General features: G+C 32.2%; 1 protein-coding gene across 1 annotated transcript in view; it reads left to right on the top strand.

Moving 5' to 3' along the window:
- The window catches only part of TATDN3 (TatD DNase domain containing 3), a 34,351-nt gene that overhangs the window by 3,171 nt on the left and 30,143 nt on the right, over nt 1–1,037 (top strand). Inside the window, exons 2-3 of the mRNA XM_012638324.1 lie at nt 14–87; nt 300–384. Of these exons, the coding sequence (XP_012493778.1) occupies nt 14–87; nt 300–384 (159 nt within the window). The remainder of the gene's footprint in view (nt 1–13; nt 88–299; nt 385–1,037) is intronic.

Genomic DNA, 1,037 nt, shown 5'->3' with positions numbered 1-1,037 from the left:
TTTTTTTTTTCAGGCCAATATTGTGGCCCTTGTGGCAGTTGCTGAACATTCGGGAGAATTTGAAAAGATTATTCAACTTTCAGAAAGGTGCTACTTCTAATTAAGATTTTAAAGAGCTGCTAATAAGGACACAGTTATGATGTCCAGTTTATAGTATCAAAGATCCAATTAAAGGGAATAAGGAGAAAAAAGCATTTTAACATAGCCCTTAAAAGAGAGTCTTTTCACTTGTTCTTGTAACATTGTAGTCTACTTGTCTACTACTACTCCTGCTTCCTTAATTAGTTCTACATTTTCAGGTATAGTGGGTTTGTCCTGCCATGCTTGGGTGTTCACCCAGTTCAAGGACTTTCACTAGAAGACCAAAGAAGTGTCACATTAAAGGTAATGGTCATGTAAAACAAGAACCATAAAAAATAACATCTTTTAATTCAGTAATCTTCCTTTTTCTAATTTATATTCTAAGGAAATAATCCAAAGAAGAAAACACAACCTTCTTTCACAAAGATGTTTGTTATAACATCATTTAAAGAAAAAGTGGAAATAACCTAGAGGTTAAGAAATAAAAGAATCATTAATTAGCTTGTAGAATGTTAAATATAATGCATTTGTAGAAAAAGTTGGTGTAGCACATGGAAAATTTGTACAGTATATTATAGGGAGAAAAGCAGGTTACCAAATGGTTTATTCACCATGAATGACAGCTACATAAAAATATATTCTATAAGAAAAAGACTGAAGAGAAAAACACAGAAGTGATAGAAATTTGTGATGATCTAGTAGAATTATGAGTAACTTTTTTTCACTTTTCTTTTCCTGTGGTCATATTGCTTTAGCAAAAAAAGTGATAGAATATCTAGACAAAGAAAGATACAAATTCACAAGTGCCATACTATAAGGAAACAGATGGGTTCATGTAAGTAGTATCTTCTGTGAACATAGAACCATTGCCATAGGAGTGCTCTCAATCTATTAAATTGCATTGATTTTATACCTTCCCCTAAAACATTCTACCCACAAGGTCTCACTGACTCACA

This window comes from Propithecus coquereli, unplaced genomic scaffold (assembly GCF_000956105.1).
Source record: "Propithecus coquereli isolate 6110/MARCELLA unplaced genomic scaffold, Pcoq_1.0 Scaffold129, whole genome shotgun sequence".
In the NCBI taxonomy this organism is placed as follows: Eukaryota; Metazoa; Chordata; class Mammalia; order Primates; family Indriidae; genus Propithecus; species Propithecus coquereli.
Note: the sequence above shows the minus strand (reverse complement) of the source record. Positions and strands in the feature narration are given on the sequence as shown.